Genomic DNA, 16759 nt, shown 5'->3' with positions numbered 1-16759 from the left:
ATACCCCTCTATTCCAGCCTTGTTAGAGAAACGCCGATTTTGGGTCCTTAGCTTGAAAAAAAAAAAAAAAGAGGAGGCGGAGCTAATGCCTGATCAGAATTCTACCGGAGATAAAGTTAAATTCGGTTGTGATAAAACGCCACCCTGTTTAAACCACGTCAAGGATTATTTCTGAAACAGTATGGAGCTCAAATGCTTTTTCTCTTGCGGGTTTATCACACAAGGTGAGTTCCTTTTTTTATCTCCTGCTTTTTAAACATGTGCTCTCCAGTGCAGGTTAGCTCTGAGTGTTAGCGAGGCTTGCTAATGTAAACAAAAACGAGATTACGTCCAAAACACGTCAGGCATTGTTTCTGATAGCAACTTTCTGTGGGTCCGCCGCCGATTTGACGTCATATCGGCAGCAAATCTGTATCCGCTCGTTGTACCCCCGTTTTTAAAATATGTCGGTAGGAAAAGAGAAAAGGTTTTATTTTCTGATACTGCGTGAGTTCCCTGACACACTGGGGACACATATTTATGTATAAAAGACATCAAAAAGTGCATTTTGCATGATAGGTCCTCTTTCACATAGAAAGTTTACATTGTACTTCCTACAAAACCAAAACGTGAAAAAAAACAGTATTCAACAATCCATATAAATCCTAAATAAATAGTTTCTTTGTATTTCTAAACCTCTCAGTGAAATCATCAAAATAAAGATCTGATGAACCAAATGAAATCACATTTAAAAGAAAGAAATGTAAATATATAAACATAGTACAATGTACTACAAGTCAAATATAAATGTAATCAAACAGTATTTCACAAATACAAATGTAATCAAATAGTATTTCACAATCCATATAAGTCTTGTCCTAAATAAATATTGTATTTATTTACAAAATTAATCAGAGACATCATCAAAATGAAGATCTGATGAATAAAATAAAATAAAAGATGTATACAAACATAAATTGCACACAATCCTGAAATATACAAACCTCATTTTACAATCCATATAATTAAGACCCTAAACAATATAATGTCGTCTTTTTTCTTAATATATTAGTTAAATAATTTTAAAAATCCAATGAACAAAACAAATATATTTATATATATTAACATAGAAAGTTTACATTGTACGACAATGTGAAACAATAGTTTTTAAAAATCAATTTAAGTGTTAATCCTAAATAAATAGTCTGTTGACCAAATGCATTCTGAAATAACCTAAATAAAGATCTGATTAACGGCTTGACGTAAAAAAAAGGGGGAAAAAATCCCGTCGAGACCAGGAAGTGACGTCACGGCCCTCCGTCAGATTGTGTTGATGTTTTGCGGACTGGACGAACGGCTGGAGAGAAACGGGAAGATGTTTTTGTTCCTCTAAACCGTCGAAAAGAAGCCGAGTTGCCGGTCCTCTGATCGGTTCCGGTTCTTTAATCGCCTTAACTCGGTGATTTTTACCGAACGGCCGGGCCGGAGGGCGAACACACCGAACAGTTTGATCCAGAAAGGGAGGACTCGTCGCCCTCTGACCCCCCCCCCCCTCCCCAACACACTCACTCACACATACACACACATACACCATGACGATTCTCCCGAAGAAGAAGCCCAGTTCTGGGGTCGGTGTGTCGGATGATGACAGTAGGACCGGTCCGGACGCTCACCCCGGTCGCTCCGGAGCCAGGCAGAGAGCCTCTCCGCCGCCCTGGTCCTACCCGCCCGCTCCGCCCTCAGACCGGCGGGGCATCGAGGCGAGCACCCGGCCGCAACAGGCCTCTCCGCCACCCGTTGGCTCCGTGTCTCCCGGAGGACCGACAGACAGCCCGATGGTGCCCGGTTCCTTAGCCGTGTCTTCCGGCGGCTCTGGTGGCAGCTGCTGCTCCGGGCCCGGGCTCAGTAAGAGGAGAAGGCAGACACAACAAGGCAGCTGCTCCGCCGGGGTGGTGGCGGCTCTCACCGGAGGAGGCCAACCGGGGGTTACCGGACCAGGGGGGGGCACCAGCGGCCAGGAGACCGAGGAAGGAGCCGGGAACAACAGCGAGGACGAGTACGAAAACGCGGCCCGGTTGCAATCGATGGACCCGGCGACGGTGGAGCAGGTAGGGAGCTAACGGTAGCTTAGCAAGAAAGAAGCCTGTGCTAAGCTAATGTGGCTAAACAGCTGGTATATAAACAAGGATCACAGGAAACACTAAACGGCTGTATTAGCTTTCAGGATTCATAACTAGACATTTCTTTTTCGGTACCTTTCATAGTTAGAATGCAGCTAACATGCCTCTACGGTATGGTTATTTGAAACAAAAGGCAATTAAAAAACAACAACATTGACAAAAGTGAATAAAAACAGAATTATTATACTATAAAAAGTGATCACGTTCATTCATGAGACAGTACTCATTCAAATCTCAATAATCTTGAATGTCACAAATAGTTACAAAACAATACAAGTTACATTTACTCAACTCAAACGGGGTTTAAATAAGTTACATTAATCACTTGTATTGGTCAATTATGTAAACAAACATCACATGAAACAGTACATGGTTGTATTAGCTTTCAGGATTCATAACCTTTTTTGTTGGAAACTTTGATATCTAGAATGCAGCTTTAATGTCTCTATGGTATGTCAATTTAAAACAAAAGCCAATTAAAAAACAATGAATATACTATAAAAAAGGCGGAAAAGTAAAACATGTAGTAGAAAAAGTTAAGTAAGTAGGTAGTATAGTTCATTTGACTTTTTTTAAATGTCAAGAGCTTTCATAACGTGCCTTTTGTAGCTGGGCAGGGTGTGTTTTAAATGTTTATTATTAATGTGACAGTCCTCATTCAAAACTCACAAACAAAATCCAGAATGTCGAAAGAGTCCAAAAATCAATACAACTGGGGACAGTACACTCAATAGTGATTTAAATATGTAACAAAAAAAATCACTTTTATTGGCCAATTATGTAAACGAACATTACATGAAACAGTATATTATCTTTCAGGATTCACAACTATAACTTATTTTTGTTCGGCACCGTTCAGAATGCTTCAGCTCTCATTGCTTTACACAGTATGGCCATTTAAAACAAAAGCCAATTATAAAAACAACAATAAAACCAAGATAATTGATATCCTTTATCAACGTATGACTGCCTGATTAAGTACGTCTTCATTTGCCTTTTTTTTTTAAATGTCAAGAGCTTTCATAACGTGCCTTTTGTAGCTGGTCAGGGTGTTTTTTAAATGTTTATTAATGTGATAGTCCTCATTCAAAACTCACAAACATGTAAAAAAAAAAGGCAAATACAGTCAATAGTCCACAATTGAAATGGGTATAATAGGATAATGACTTCTTGTATTGGCCAATATGTAAACAAACATCACATATGTTTTGCATTGCTCTCAATGTATTGAAACATGCCTGGTAGTTAACTAAAGGTCAATAATAGACCAGGGGGTCCACGGGGTCTTAGAAAGTATTAAAAGTTGATAAATGAATTTAGTGAAAATGAAGGCTATTAAAAAGTATTAACGGGCATTTTCCAAGGTTTTACATTTTGTAGCTTGTTTTCAATAAGTATATAAATGGTCCAAAGAGGTTGTGTTCTACAGTGTGCCTGAATGTAATCATGGCGTAGGTGTGTAGTGTGATTCTGTGTTTATTGATGGCATCCCGTTGGGTTTGACGTCATCTGAACAGGACATCGCGCGCTCACTGCTTGATAGCGCGTGAAGGCCCGTTTACGCCGGTTGTTAAACATCGTTACGGGGAAATGCAAGTCTGCGTCCAAATGGTTGGAAGATACGGAGGAAGGAAAATGTAACCAGTTAAATCTCTAAGTGGCGATGAGGTCTTAAAATGTATGGAAAGGGTCTTAAAAAAGGTCTTAAAAGGTTTTACATTTGACTTCAGGACTTCTGCATTTTCCCTGTATATATATCTGTGTCAAAACATAGGTATATACATATGAAAGCAGCAAGGACCAAGATTAACATATATATATATATATAAATAAGTCAAGTGTTACTTACGTTTTCATCTAAAAATTGCGCGTAAACAAAAATACATGCTAAATGAATGGATTGTATACATGTCGTATATGTGTGTCTATATTTAGATCTGTATTGGCAGCAGGGACGGCACAGACGTTTTGGGGGGCGGGAGCTCAAGTGAGAAAAAGGGCACTTTCCATAATCATTGATAAAAAAATGTTTTAAAACAAAAAGTTAAATATAGGCTAGTTGCACATCTCTGACTTACTGACCAATTTATTTGAATACACTCATGCAATTGTTTAATACTCAACAGAATTCTACAAAGTAATCAGCTAACACAGAGACAGTGGTCTTCTATAGTAGCTATCTGGGGAAGTTGTGATGTGTTTTTGTTTGATCCTTTTCACCTGCAATGCCTATGTTTGTTTTTGTCTTTTGGCTAATTAGCTGTAAACTCGAGGCTCTGGCAGCTTCGTCATTTGTTCATCTTACTTTTAAACTTCACGTCAATAACCTGCTTAAAAAGCTGAGGGTTAGACTAGGTTTCTTTTTCAGAAACAAGTCCTGTTTCTCTTTTGAAGCCAGGAAAAGGCTCTGTGACCTTTTGACCTGTGCTGGACTATGTGATCTGGTCTATATGAATGCACCTGCCTATCGCCTGAACAAGTTAGATGCCGCCTATCACAGCGCACTGAGATGTGTCAGAAATTGTAAAGCACTTACACATCACTGTACCCTGTATGCCAAGGCAGGTCTGCCATCACTTACTGTAAAGAGGCTCAGTCATTGGTACACGTTTATTTATAAAGCTTTGTTGGGTAAACTCCCGTATTATATCTGCTCTCTGATAACACAGAGAGTTGCAAGCAGCTATTGTCTGAGATGGCATGATGTAGTATTGTTAGATGTGCCAAGAGCAAGGACTGTCGCAGCTCCACTTGCTTGGAACAATCTTCAGCAAGAATTGAAACTGAGCAATCTCATTCCTCTGCATGTTTTTAAAGCTAGGCTAAATGAAATGCTTGTTGATACTATGGGCACTTGTAAATGTCTATAACTATGTAAATATATCCTGTAAATATAATGTCCTTTATTGTTTCATGTGGAACCTATATGCTGCAGGTCTCCCTTGAAAAAGAGATCTATGATCTCAATGGGAAAATCAACACCTACCTTCAAACAAGCCAAGAAAAGCCGGCATAACAAGGGACTGTAAAGTGGGAGGTGCTGCTACCTGTCTGTCTGAAGGGACTGTAAAGTGGGAGGTGCTGCTACCTGTCTGTCTGAAGGGACTGTAAAGTGGGAGGTGCTGCTACCTGTCTGTCTGAAGGGACTGTAAAGTGGGAGGTGCTGCTGTCTGTCTGTCTGAAGGGACTGTAAGGTGGGAGGTGCTGCTACCTGTCTGTCTGAAGGGACAGTAAAGTGGGAGGTGCTGCTGTCTGTCTGTCTGAAGGGACTGTAAGGTGGGAGGTGCTGCTACCTGTCTGTCTGAAGGGACTGTAAGGTGGGAGGTGCTGCTACCTGTCTGTCTGAAGGGACTGTAAAGTGGGAGGTGCTGCTACCTGTCTGTCTGAAGGGACTGTAAAGTGGGAGGTGCTGCTACCTGTCTGTCTGAAGGGACTGTAAAGTGGGAGGTGCTGCTACCTGTCTGTCTGAAGGGACTGTAAAGTGGGAGGTGCTGCTGTCTGTCTGTCTGAAGGGACTGTAAAGTGGGAGGTGCTGCTACCTGTCTGTCTGAAGGGACTGTAAAGTGGGAGGTGCTGCTACCTGTCTGTCTGAAGGGACTGTAAAGTGGGAGGTGCTGCTGTCTGTCTGTCTGAAGGGACTGTAAAGTGGGAGGTGCTGCTACCTGTCTGTCTGAAGGGACAGTAAAGTGGGAGGTGCTGCTGTCTGTCTGTCTGAAGGGACTGTAAAGTGGGAGGTGCTGCTACCTGTCTGTCTGAAGGGACAGTAAAGTGGGAGGTGCTGCTACCTGTCTGTCTGAAGGGACAGTAAAGTGGGAGGGGCTGCTACCTGTCTGTCTGAAGGGACTGTAAAGTGGGAGGGGCTGCTACCTGTCTGTCTGAAGGGACAGTAAAGTGGGAGGTGCTGCTACCTGTCTGTCTGAAGGGACAGTAAAGTGGGAGGTGCTACTACCTGTCTGTCTGAAAGGACAGTAAAGAGGGAGGTGCTGCTACCTGTCTGTCTGAAGGGACAGTAAAGTGGGAGGGGCTGCTACCTGTCTGTCTGAAGGGACAGTAAAGTGGGAGGTGCTACTACCTGTCTGTCTGAAGGGACAGTAAAGAGGGAGGTGCTGCTACCTGTCTGTCTGAAGGGACAGTAAAGTGGGAGGTGCTGCTACCTGTCTGTCTGATGGGACAGTAAAGTGGGAGGTGCTGCTACCTGTCTGTCTGAAGGGACTGTAAAGTGGGAGGTGCTGCTACCTGTCTGTCTGAAGGGACTGTAAAGTGGGAGGTGCTGCTACCTGTCTGTCTGAAGGGACTGTAAAGTGGGAGGTGCTGCTACCTGTCTGTCTGAAGGGACTGTAAAGTGGGAGGTGCTGCTGTCTGTCTGTCTGAAGGGACTGTAAAGTGGGAGGTGCTGCTACCTGTCTGTCTGAAGGGACAGTAAAGTGGGAGGTGCTGCTGTCTGTCTGTCTGAAGGGACTGTAAGGTGGGAGGTGCTGCTACCTGTCTGTCTGAAGGGACTGTAAGGTGGGAGGTGCTGCTACCTGTCTGTCTGAAGGGACTGTAAAGTGGGGAGGTGCTGCTACCTGTCTGTCTGAAGGGACTGTAAAGTGGGAGGTGCTGCTACCTGTCTGTCTGAAGGGACTGTAAAGTGGGAGGTGCTGCTGTCTGTCTGTCTGAAGGGACTGTAAAGTGGGAGGTGCTGCTACCTGTCTGTCTGAAGGGACTGTAAAGTGGGAGGTGCTGCTACCTGTCTGTCTGAAGGACTGTAAAGTGGGAGGTGCTGCTGTCTGTCTGTCTGAAGGGACTGTAAAGTGGGAGGTGCTGCTACCTGTCTGTCTGAAGGGACAGTAAAGTGGGGAGGTGCTGCTGTCTGTCTGTCTGAAGGGACTGTAAAGTGGGAGGTGCTGCTACCTGTCTGTCTGAAGGGACAGTAAGTGGGAGGTGCTGCTACCTGTCTGTCTGAAGGGACAGTAAAGTGGGAGGGGCTGCTACCTGTCTGTCTGAAGGGACTGTAAAAGTGGGAGGGGCTGCTACCTGTCTGTCTGAAGGGACAGTAAAGTGGGAGGGGCTGCTACCCTGTCTGTCTGAAGGGACAGTAAGGTGGGAGGTGCTGCTACCTGTCTGTCTGAAAGGACAGTAAAGAGGGAGGTGCTGCTACCTGTCTGTCTGAAGGGACAGTAAAGTGGGAGGGGCTGCTACCTGTCTGTCTGAAGGGACAGTAAGTGGGAGGTGCTACTACCTGTCTGTCTGAAGGGACAGTAAAGAGGGAGGTGCTGCTACCTGTCTGTCTGAAGGGGCAGTAAAGTGGGAGGTGCTGCTACCTGTCTGTCTGATGGGACAGTAAAGTGGGAGGTGCTGCTACCCTGTCTGTCTGAAGGGACAGTAAAGTGGGAGGGGCTGCTACCTGTCTGTCTGAAGGGACAGTAAGGTGGGAGGTGCTGCTACCTGTCCTGTCTGAAGGGACAGTAAATTGGGAGGTGCTGCTACCTGTCCTGTCTGAAGGGACTGTAAAGTGGGAGGTGCTGCTAACCTGTCTGTCTGAGGGACTGTAAGGTGGGAGGTGCTGCTACCTGTCTGTCTGAAGGGACTGTAAGGTGGGAGGTGCTGCTACCTGTCTGTCCTGAAGGGGAACTGTAAAGTGGGAGGTGCTGCTACCTGTCTGTCTGAAGGGACAGTAAAGTGGGAGGTGCTGCTGTCTGTCTGTCTGAAGGGACTGTAAAGTGGGAGGTGCTGCTACCTGTCCTGTCTGAAGGGACAGTAAAAGTGGGAGGGGGCCTGCTAAACCTGATCTGTCTGAAGGGGGACCTGTAAAGTGGGGAGGTGGCTACTGACCCCCTGTCCTGTCTGAAGGGACAGTAAGAGTGGGGAGGTGCTGGCTACCTGTCCTTGTCTGAAGGGGACAGTAAAGTGGGAGGTGCTGCCTGTCCTGTCTGTCTGAAGGGACAGGTGTAAAGTGGGAGGTGCTGCTGTCTGTCTGTCCTGAAAGGGACAGTAAAAAGTGGGAGGGTGCATGCTGTCTGTCTGTCTGAAGGGACCTGTAAAAAGTGGGAGGTTGCTGCTAAACCTGTCTGTCTGAAAGGGACAGTAAAGTGGGAGGTGCGGCTACCTGTCTCTGTGCTGAGGGACAGTAAAGTGGGAGGTGCTGCTACCTCTGTCTGTCTGAAGGGACCTGTTAAGGTTGGGGAGGTGCTGCTACCTGTCCTGTCCTGTTCCTGAAGGGAACTGTAAGGTGGGAGGGGGCTGCTACCTGTCTGTCTGAAGGGACAGTAAAGTGGGAGGTGCTGCTACCTGTCTGTCTGAAGGGACTGTAAAGTGGGATGTGCTGCTACCTGTCTGTCTGAAGGGACTGTAAGGTGGGAGGTGCTGCTACCTGTCTGTCTGAAGGGACAGTAAAGTGGGAGGTGCTGCTACCTGTCTGTCTGAAGGGACTGTAAAGTGGGAGGTGCTGCTACCTGTCGTCTGAAGGGACAGTAAAGTGGGAGGTGCTGCTACCTGTCTGTCTGAAGGGACTGTAAAGTGGGAGGTGCTGCTACCTGTCTGTCTGAAGGGACAGTAAAGTGGGAGGTGCTGCTACCTGTCTGTCTGAAGGGACAGTAAAGTGGGAGGTGCTACCTGTCTGTCTGAAGGGACTGTAAAGTGGGAGGTGCTACCTGTCTGTCTGAAGGGACTGTAAAGTGGGAGGTGCTGCTACCTGTCTGTCTGAAGGGACAGTAAAGTGGGAGGTGCTACCTGTCTGTCTGAAGGGACTGTAAAGTGGGAGGTGCTACCTGTCTGTCTGAAGGGACTGTAAAGTGGGAGGTGCTGCTACCTGTCTGTCTGAAGGGACAGTAAAGTGGGAGGTGCTGCTACCTGTCTGTCTGAAGGGACAGTAAAGTGGGAGGTGCTGCTACCTGTCTGTCTGAAGGGACAGTAAAGTGGGAGGTGCTGCTGTCTGTCTGTCTGAAGGGACAGTAAAGTGGGAGGTGCGGCTACCTGTCTGTCTGAAGGGACAGTAAAGTGGGAGGTGCGGCTACCTGTCTGTCTGAAGGGACTGCCGATGTCCCCACCGCTGTGGAGAAGTGGAGGGAGTGAGGGTAGAGAGTAGGGATGGGAATTTGAAAACAAATGTATATTCGAATATTTGACCCCCAAAAAAACCGATTAACCGAAATGCACATATCCTATAAAAAAAGAAAAAGAAAGGTGGGAAACATTTTTATAAAATAATTTTTTTTCAATTTTGAACAATAAATAAATACATGTTCAAAAAAGTTTAGAAACCAAGTCGAATTTGTCAAATGTATTGAACTGGTGATCACAGTTTGAACAGTTGACAGCTATAGGCCTACAGCTTTCATGCTTAAAACATAACTTGGTTTTTAAATGAAAGAGGGACAACATAACGGGTTAGGGTAACGTAACCCGTGACAACAGAGATCAACAACCTATAGCAGGGCCTATGCACAGAATACAGCTATTCAATACTCATTCTTCTTTAAGAATATGAGCATGTCTACTCGGGGGAGAGGCGGGTGCTGAGGCCATTCACAATCAGGCCAGCTGTAGAGAAGACCCGCATAAGATGAGGTTTGAGTCTGCGTGATCTGCGTGTAGGGAGGGGCAGCAGCCGTATCATTAGCTAGAACTAGCTAGATCTGATGGATTTGGACATAAACTCGAGTGAAGTATAACCGGACGCGAGAGAGAGATCAGCACCAGCAGCTCTGCCCGCTGTGAGGGGCCGGTGAGCGGAGCAACACACTAGACCTGACACACTTAGCTATGGCACTGTCGTATACATTGAATTATTCCATTTGATAATATGTAATCAACTTAGGCACCCCTCCCAAAAAAATATTCATAACTCATATTTGATACCTGAATAATTTCGAATAATCGTTCCCATCCCTAGCAGAGAGAGCATCGGAACTTCTCAGTCTAATCTCCGACCTGATATTTTTATTTTGTATTCAATCAATATCTTCTTGGAAAGGGAAACTGTGCGCAAACAGCAGGAGATATTCATTTATTTAAAACAAAAAAAGGGCACTTTCTCTGGAGGAAGAAAAAGGGCAGGGGCTCAAGCCCACTTTGATGTCTCTGTGTGCACGTGCCTGATCGGCAGTGACAGATAATGTGTGCATCTAAAAAGAAAATAGTGCCATAGAAAGTGTTACCCTGTGAGCTCTAATGTGAGCTGTTTGGCGCTGTGGGGATATTGATCGTGTGAAACGGATTTAACTCTTCATCAGTTTCTGGTTGTTCGATGTCTGTAGCGCCTAACCGAGGGAGGGGGGGGGGGCTTTTTAGTTCCATCTTCTCCTTTAACAAGCTGTTGAGATACACAAGCTGTACATTCTTTGAACTTTCCATCACGAGTTTATATAAACGTACATTTCTCTACAATCTAATGAAAACTGGTTATTTGATTTAGGGCTGCACGATTTTGGGAAAAAATCTAATTGCGATTTTTCGGACAGATATTGCGATTCGATTTGCGATATTTGTTTTTAAGCGACCCAACAGAAGTTTATTGTAAAATGCGGCCATAGCTCCGTCTAGGAAGGTCGCATCAACGTGCTCCCGTCTCTAGCACCCCCGCAGCCCGAGCTACGAGTGAAAGAACTAAACGTACATGAAACTTCCGTTGGGTTGCTTTAAAGCCAAGCTTCAGTTTAAGATTCACCCTGTAATAGAAACATGTGATGGAGCATTACTAACCTGACTCAGGTGGTTTCACCAAAGCATCTAAAGCTCCATTGGAAGCCATTTGGAAAGGGCAGGCACTTTCAGAAGCACTTGGATCAATCTGTCTATCACCTTCTATCATGGGCCACTTCTCATTGGTTAACAATGGCTGGTACATGTGGAGCACAGCACTTCTGATTGGTGTGGACGACTGACACACAAGAAGAACAAAACAATAATGTTAAAAAAATCGCAGGCTTTGCGTTTTGATAATCGCATCATTTAAAATCGCGATTTCGATTTAAACTCGATGAATCGTTCAGCCCTAATTTGATTTAGAAAATGTAAATGTGTTTATCTATATAACTTCACTGCCATCGGTTATGTTCTTTTGGCTAAAGTTATTGGTTGTATGAGAAAATGCTTTTACATCTCCTGTTCCATTAGTTTTGATTGGTCAGTGTGGTTTCTGGAGGCTAGTGTTTATTGATGCATGCATGCACACATGTTAAGTATTAATTACTTCATACAAAGCGTTTCAATGATCACAATACATTTTTCAAAAGCAGATTTTAGCGGGGTATTCTCAATATCTGCTAAACAATTTACTTTTTTTTTTTGTTTAAACAAGATGGATTAAGAGGTTGCAGAGCGAATGTGAGATACAAGCCGTGTCCACACAGACAATTATAACAGTCTCGTATGCAGCACTGTGAACTCGGACATGTTGAGTACCCCAGAGTTTAAAGGTCCCCTATTATACTGTTTGTCATCAATATATTACTTACCTTGGTTGCTGATTGGCTAATGGTTACACAAGACAACAAGACCATAATCTGATCAGCTCATTTTCAGACAGGTTTTTATAGAAATGGATCAAAAAGAGAGAGAATCTTTGTTCCTGAAACTTTCAGAGTCTCTTTCCACAGAGGGGACACATGTTGATGTAGGAGAGACATGGAGAAGAGGGGACACATGTTGATGTAGAAGAGACATGAAGAAGAGGGGACACATGTTGATGTAGAAGAGACATGAAGAAGAGGGGACACATGTTGATGTAGAAGAGACATGAAGAAGAGGGACACCTGTTGATGTAGAAGAGACATGAAGAAGAGGGGACACATGTTTATGTAGAAGAGACATGAAGAAGAGGGGGACACATGTTGATGTAGAAGAGACATGAAGAAGAGGGGACACATGTTGATGTAGAAGAGACATGAAGAAGAGGGGACACATGTTGATGTAGAAGAGACATGAAGAAGAGGGGACACATGTTGATGTAGAAGAGACATGAAGAAGAGGGGACACATGTTGATGTAGAAGAGACATGAAGAAGAGGGGACACATGTTGATGTAGAAGAGACATGAAGAAGAGGGGACACATGTTGATGTAGAAGAGACATGAGAAGAGGGGACACATGTTGATGTAGAAGAGACATGGAAGAAGAGGGGACACATGTTGATGTAGAAGAGACATGAAGAAGAGGGGACACATGTTGATGTAGAAGAGGGGACACATGTTGATGTAGAAGAGACATGAAAAGAGGGGACACATGTTGAAGTAGAAGAGACATGAAGAAGAGGGGACACATGTTGATGTAGAAGAGACATGAAGAAGAGGGGACACTGTTTGATGTAGAAGAGACCATGAGAAGAGGGGACCATTGATGTAGAAGAGACATGAAAAGAAAGAGGACACATGTTGATGTGAAGAGACATGGAGAAGAGGGGGACACATGTTGATGTAGAAGAGACATGAAGAAGAGGGGACACATGTTGATGTAAGAAGAGACATGAAGAAGAGGGACCACATGTTGATGTTAGAAGAGACAGGGAGAAGAGGGGACAATGTTGATGTATGAAGAGACATGAAGAAGAGGGGAAGGGACACGTGCTGATGGTAGAAGAGAACATGAAGAAGAGGGGACACGTGCGAGACTGTAGAAGAGAACGTGAAGAAGAGGGGACACATGTTGATGTAGACAGAGACATGAAGAAAGAGGAACACGTGCTGATGTAGAAGAGACGTGAAGAAGAGGGGACACATGTTGATGTAGAAGTAGAACATGGAGAAGAGGGGAAAAAAAAAAAAACAACGTGTTGATATAGCACGAGACTTGAAGTAAGGGGGACACGTTGTTGATGTAGAAGAGACATGAAGAAGAGGGGACACATGTTGATGTAGAAGAGACATGAAGAAGAGGGGACACATGTTGATGTAGAAGAGACATGAAGAAGAGGGGACACATGTTGATGTAGAAGAGACATGAAGAAGGGGGACACATGTTGATGTAGAAGAGACATGAAGAAGAGGGGACACATGTTGATGTAGAAGAGACATGAAGAAGAGGGGACACATGTTGATGTAGAAGACATGAGAAGAGGGGACACATGTTGATGTAGAAGAGACATGAAGAAGAGGGGACACATGTTGATGTAGAAGAGACATGAAGAAGAGGGGACACATGTTGATGTAGAAGAGACATGAAGAAGAGGGGACACGTGTTGATGTAGAAGAGACATGAAGAAGAGGGGACACATGTTGATGTAGAAGAGACATGAGAAGAGGGGACACGTGTTGATGTAGAAGAGACATGAAGAAGAGGGGACACATGTTGATGTAGAAGAGACATGAAGGAGGGGACACATGTTGATGTAGAAGAGACATGAAGAAGAGGGGACACATGTTGATGTAGAAGAGACATGAAGAGAGGGGACACGTGTTGATGTAGAAGAGACATGAAGAAGAGGGGACATGTTGATGTAGAAGAGACATGAAGAAGAGGGGACACGTTGATGTAGAAGAGACATGAAGAAGAGGGGACACGTGTTGATGTAGAAGAGACATGAAGAAGAGGGGACACATGTTGATGTAGAAGAGACTGAAGAGAGGGGACACGTGTTGATGTAGAAGAGACATGAAGAAGAGGGGACACGTTGATGTAGAGAGACATGAGAGAGGGGACACGTGTTGATGTAGAAGAGACATGAGAAGAGGGGACACTGTTGATGTAGAAGAGACATGAGAAGAGGGGACACGTTGATGTAGAAGAACATGAGAAGAGGGGACACATGTGATGTAGAAGAGACATGAGAAGAGGGGACACGTTGATGTAGAAGAGACATGGAGAAGAGGGGACACGTGTTGATGTAGAAGAGACATGGAGAAGAGGGGACACGTGTTGATGTAGAAGAGACATGAAGAAGAGGGGACACGTGTTGATGTAGAAGAGACATGAAGAAGAGGGGACACGTGTTGATGTAGAAGAGACGTGAAGAAGAGGGGACACGTGTTGATGTAGAAGAGACATGAAGAAGAGGGGACACGTGTTGATGTAGAAGAGACATGAAGAAGAGGGGACACGTGGTTGATGTAGAAGAGACATGAAGAAGAGGGGACACGTGTTGATGTAGAAGAGACTTGAAGTAAGAGGGGACACGTTTGATGTAGAAGAGACATGAAGAAGAGGGGACACGTGTTGATGTAGAAGAGACAGACTTGAAGTAGAGGGGACACGTGTTGATGTAGAAGAGACATGAGAAGAGGGGACACGTGTTGATGTAGAAGAGACATGAAGAGAGGGGACACGTGTTGATGTAGAAGAGACATGAAGAGAGGGGACACGTGTTGATGTAGAAGAGACATGAAGAAGAGGGGACACTGTTGATGTAGAAGAGACATTGAAGTAAGAGGGGACACGTGTTGATGTAGAAGAGACATGAAGAAGAGGGGACACGTGTTGATGTAGAAGAGACTGAAGTAAGAGGGGACACGTGTTGATGTAGAAGAGACATGAAGAAGAGGGGACACGTGTGATGTAGAAGAGACATGAGAAGAGGGGACACGTGTTGATGTAGAAGAGACATGAGAAGAGGGGACACGTTGATGTAGAAGAGACATGAGAAGAGGGGACACGTGTTGATGTAGAAGAGACATGGAAAGAGGGGACACGTGATGTAGAAGAGACATGAGAAGAGGGGACACGTGTTGATGTAGAAGAGAAATGGAGAAGAGGGGACACGTGTTGATGTAGAAGAGACATGAGAAGAGGGGACACGTGTTGATGTAGAAGAGACATGGAGAAGAGGGGACACGTGTTGATGTAGAGACATGAGAAGAGGGGACACGTTGATGTAGAAGAGACATGAGAAGAGGGGACACGTGTTGATGTAGAAGAGACATGAAGAAGAGGGGACACGTGTTGATGTAGAAGAGACATGAAGAAGAGGGGACACGTGTTGATGTAGAAGAGACATGAAGAAGAGGGTACACGTGTTGATGTAGAAGAGACATGAAGAAGAGGGGGACACGTGTTGATGTAGAAGAGACATGAAGAAGAGGGGACACGTGTTGATGTAGAAGAGACATGAAGAGAGGGGACACGTGTTGATGTAGAAGAGACATGAAGAAGAGGGGACACGTGGTTGATGTAGAAGAGACATGAAGAAGAGGGGACACGTGGTGATGTAGAAGAGACATGAAGAAGAGGGGACACGTGGTGATGTAGAAGAGACATGAAGAAGAGGGGACACGTGTTGATGTAGAAGAGACATGAAGAAGAGGGGACACGTGTTGATGTAGAAGAGACATGAAGAAGAGGGGACACGTGTTGATGTAGAAGAGACATGAAGAAGAGGGGACACGTGTTGATGTAGGAGAGACATGAAGAAGAGGGGACAGGAAAGGGGACACGTGTTTGATGTAGAAAGAGACATGAAGAAGAGAGGACACGTGTTGAGGTAGAAGAGACATGAAGAAGAGGGAGGGGACACGTGTTTGATGTAGGAGAGACATGGAAGAAGAGGGTGACACGGTGTTGATGTAGAAGAGGACATGGATGAAGAGGGGACACGTGTTGATGTAGAAGACACATGGAGAAGAGGGGACACGTGTTTGATGTAGAAGAGACATGGAGAAGAGGGGACACGTGTTGATGTAGAAGAGACATGGAGAAGAGGGGAACACGTGTGATGTAGAAGAGACATGGAGAAGAGGGGGACACGTGTTGATGTAGAAGAGACACGGAAGAAGAGGGGACACGTGTTGATTTAGAAGAGACCGAAGAAGAGGGGACACGTGTTGAGGTAGAAGAGACACGAAGAAGAGGGGACACGTGTTGATGCTAGAAGAGACCGAGAAGAGGGGCACAGTGTTGAGGTAGAAGAGACACGAAGAAGAGGGGACACGTGTTGATGTAGAAGAGACACGAAGAAGAGGGGACACGTGTTGATGTAGAAGAGACACGAAGAAAGAGGGGGACACGTGTTGATGTAGAAGAGACACGAAGAAGAGGGGACACTTGTTGATGTAGAAGAGACACGAAGAAGAGGGGACACGTGTATGTAGAAGAGACACGAAGAAGAGGGGGACACGTGTTGATGTAGAAGAGACACGAACGAAGAGGGGACACGTGTTGATGTAAAGAGACACGAAGAAGAGGGGACACGTGTGGATGTAGAAGAGACCGAAGAAGAGGGGGACACGTGTTGATGTAGAAGAGACATGAAGAAGAGAGGGACACGTGTTGATGTAGAAAAGACATGAAGAAGAGGGGACACGTGTTGATGTAGAAGAGACATGAAGAAGAGAGGACACGTGTTGATGTAGAAGAGACATGAAGAAGAGGGGACACGTGTTGATGTAGAAGAGACATGAAGAAGAGGGGACACATGTTGATGAAGAAGAGACATGAAGAAGAGGGGACACATGTTGATGTAGAAGAGACATGAAGAAGAGGGGACACATGTTGATGTAGAAGAGACATGAAGAAGAGGGGACACATGTTGATGTAGAAGAGACATGAAGAAGAGGGGACACGTGTTGATGTAGAAGAGACATGAGGAAGAGGGTTTTGCACAATAGGTGACCTTTAATGTTAGAAATGTATATTAGTGCAGAGAAACTGCCGGATGCTAACCTGCATATGTTGGGTAATTTCCACAATTAGCAT

General features: G+C 44.9%; 1 protein-coding gene across 1 annotated transcript in view; it reads left to right on the top strand.

Annotated features, from left to right (window-relative positions):
- Positions 1-1287: 1287 nt before the first annotated feature.
- otud5a (OTU deubiquitinase 5a) overlaps positions 1288-16759 on the top strand; it is a 34976-nt gene continuing 19504 nt past the window's right edge. The window contains 1 exon segment of the mRNA XM_034197332.1: positions 1288-2087. Coding sequence (XP_034053223.1) covers positions 1572-2087 — 516 coding nt within the window. The 5' untranslated portion in view covers positions 1288-1571.

This window comes from Gymnodraco acuticeps, unplaced genomic scaffold (assembly GCF_902827175.1).
Source record: "Gymnodraco acuticeps unplaced genomic scaffold, fGymAcu1.1, whole genome shotgun sequence".
NCBI classification, from domain to species: domain Eukaryota; kingdom Metazoa; phylum Chordata; class Actinopteri; order Perciformes; family Bathydraconidae; genus Gymnodraco; species Gymnodraco acuticeps.
The sequence above is the reverse complement of the archived record's forward strand: the minus strand, read 5'-3'. Positions and strand labels throughout refer to the sequence as shown.